The 2292-nt window shown below is 41.5% G+C and overlaps 1 protein-coding gene across 1 annotated transcript in view; it reads right to left on the bottom strand.

Moving 5' to 3' along the window:
* Window positions 1-884: 884 nt before the first annotated feature.
* Window positions 885-2292, bottom strand: part of tafa4b (TAFA chemokine like family member 4b) — a 47789-nt gene continuing 46381 nt past the window's right edge. Inside the window, exon 7 of the mRNA XM_014009847.1 lies at window positions 885-2091. Coding sequence (XP_013865301.1) covers window positions 2080-2091 — 12 coding nt within the window. The 3' untranslated portion in view covers window positions 885-2079. The remainder of the gene's footprint in view (window positions 2092-2292) is intronic.

Here is a 2292-nt window from a genome sequence, read left to right as displayed (position 1 = left end):
AGAAGGGGAGCAAAGAAAGCAGAATTACACAGCAGAGACTGGAAACTGTTTAAAGAGCATTGTGTGTAATAAAATAAGTCACTTTCTTCTTTGATTCCTCTCGCACTTAAGTTTGTGTAGATGGGTGTGCTGTGAAAGCAAGACATTCATAAGTAAGTTGTGTTTCTTTTTCTGCATGAGCGTTGCTGCAGAATGTGATTGCATTCTCCCTCTAAATAGACTATTGTTAAGACACTGCTCAAAGAAAGAGGGCAGTGTGGTGTGACTAGCCTAACAGCAGTGCTGCACCGTAAGCCTAAAAATATTCCATGTCAGTGGTCCCAGGAGGAGCCCAGTGCTATCCAGGCCTCTCGGTAATGAGAGAGTGGAGCTGCCTGCCACCGGTAGCCCCCGCTGTCCCCGAGCTCCCACCGGCTCAGAGCTCAGCACTGGAGTTGGAGAGTCAGCGGCTCGGCTCCCAAAGATTTATCATAGCTCACAAGGCAGCATGTCTGAAAGTAGAGGCTCTCAGTCACAGAGGAGCAGGGCCCCAGCAGGCTCACTGTGGGCATGCTGACCCAACATATTCACACATCACAGAGGCAGACGGAAACCGTGTGAGAGAGGGGAACAAAAAAAAWTTTTTTTTGGATTAGAAAACTTCCTTTTCGAAGTGTGACGCTGAAAAAAAAAGACATGTTCAAGTTCAAGACAAGAATTTGTGAGACAAACTTTTTTAGCACCATCATTTTGTCAGTGGCGGTGGAGGAAAAGCAGAGAAAGTTTAAAGAAACGAAGCAGGGAGAAGACGTGGAAGCTGAGCCCAGCAACGATGAGACTCTGCGGAAGAGAAACAATCAGGTTTGCAAAGCCGGCATTGGTTGCTGCAATTATTTCAGAACATCTCCCTGAATCATTGATTTACTGCAATTCTGGATGCAATCAATGGGAAATGTTGAGCACGGAAACATAAATCTCCTCATAAAGATAGCTACAAAAAAATCTATTAATATAAGTGCTTTGTATTTACAGTGCTTTTAACCGCTTGGAGAAGGGAAAAAATGCTTTAAATCAATAGTAACATGAAGACAAAACCAACTGTTTTGCTCAAACATTTATGAGCCTCCTTAAAAACTGTTGACATAAAAGACGCCGCAGACCGAACATCACACATCAAAGATACATAACTTCCGAGGCCGAGCTCATAAACGTGTCGGAGCAAAAACGAGACACACGAGGCGCTCTGTGCAAGTTCAGATGGTACCAAAGCAAAGCTCAAGAGTCTGAGTCRTTTATAACAAATAACTACTCAGATTGAGTGTTGGTATGATATGCATATTTATCTACAGTTTGTCAAACGTCAGACATTTTACAAAACGCTCACCTCCAAGTTGTTTCTTTTCTTTTTTTTTCTTTTTTTTTTTCTAAGATCCACAGCAGAACATGTGCGATAGCTTGGAAAACAAAACATTCCCAAATGGTTCTGACTAGTGCAAATATCCTACATAAATTTTTAATACGTTGTTATGGTCCTACTGCAGTCCCCTAATTGGAACTGCTAAATGACTTCTGCAAAAACAGTCTTCATGGTAGTGACTCGACCCACAAGAGCAGCTGATGCTAATTTGCTATTTTCTACTCATGAGCTTATGTCGGTTTCATTGTTCCCAAAACGTGTCCAGAGTTTCCAGTGTAAGTTCTACATTTCAACCAAATCCAGCAACACAATCAGAAGATCCACCTTTTTTTTTTTTCTTTTTTGCTAACGTTTCCACCCAAACCTAAATGTTTGGCTGAAATATATCGCTTAAAAAGCCTCATCAGTGTTTATCAATCTACACAGACTTTTGTTAGAAAATAGGAGTAGCTTTGTTGTCTATGTGTGCCTTGATTGAAGTCCCTTAGGCTCATCAGTAAGTTCAATAAATATACTGCATGTGTGGCTCCAAATGGTGCACATAGTTTCTGATGAGTACATTTTATCCATTTGGTTTGTGACAGATGTCCTGACAGTGGTCCTTTCTTTCCACYGTCGTACTGTAAGCTTGTCTGAGTCATCCACCCTCCTCCAGGTCCCTGTACGGCTCGGGGGCTCTCTTGCTATCGTGTAACCTAAAAAGGAGACAATACAAGTGATAAAAGAACAGAATCAGTGCGGAAGAAATACAGCGGGTAAAATAAGTATTGAACACGTCACCATTTTTCTCAGTAAATATATTACTAGAGGTGCTAATGACATGAAATTTTCACCAGATGTCGGTAACAACCCAAGTGATCCATACATACAAAGAAATGGATCACTTGGGTTGTTAC

Source organism: Austrofundulus limnaeus, unplaced genomic scaffold, assembly GCF_001266775.1.
Source record: "Austrofundulus limnaeus strain Quisiro unplaced genomic scaffold, Austrofundulus_limnaeus-1.0 Scaffold62, whole genome shotgun sequence".
NCBI classification, from domain to species: Eukaryota; Metazoa; Chordata; class Actinopteri; order Cyprinodontiformes; family Rivulidae; genus Austrofundulus; species Austrofundulus limnaeus.
Note: the sequence above shows the minus strand (reverse complement) of the source record. Positions and strands in the feature narration are given on the sequence as shown.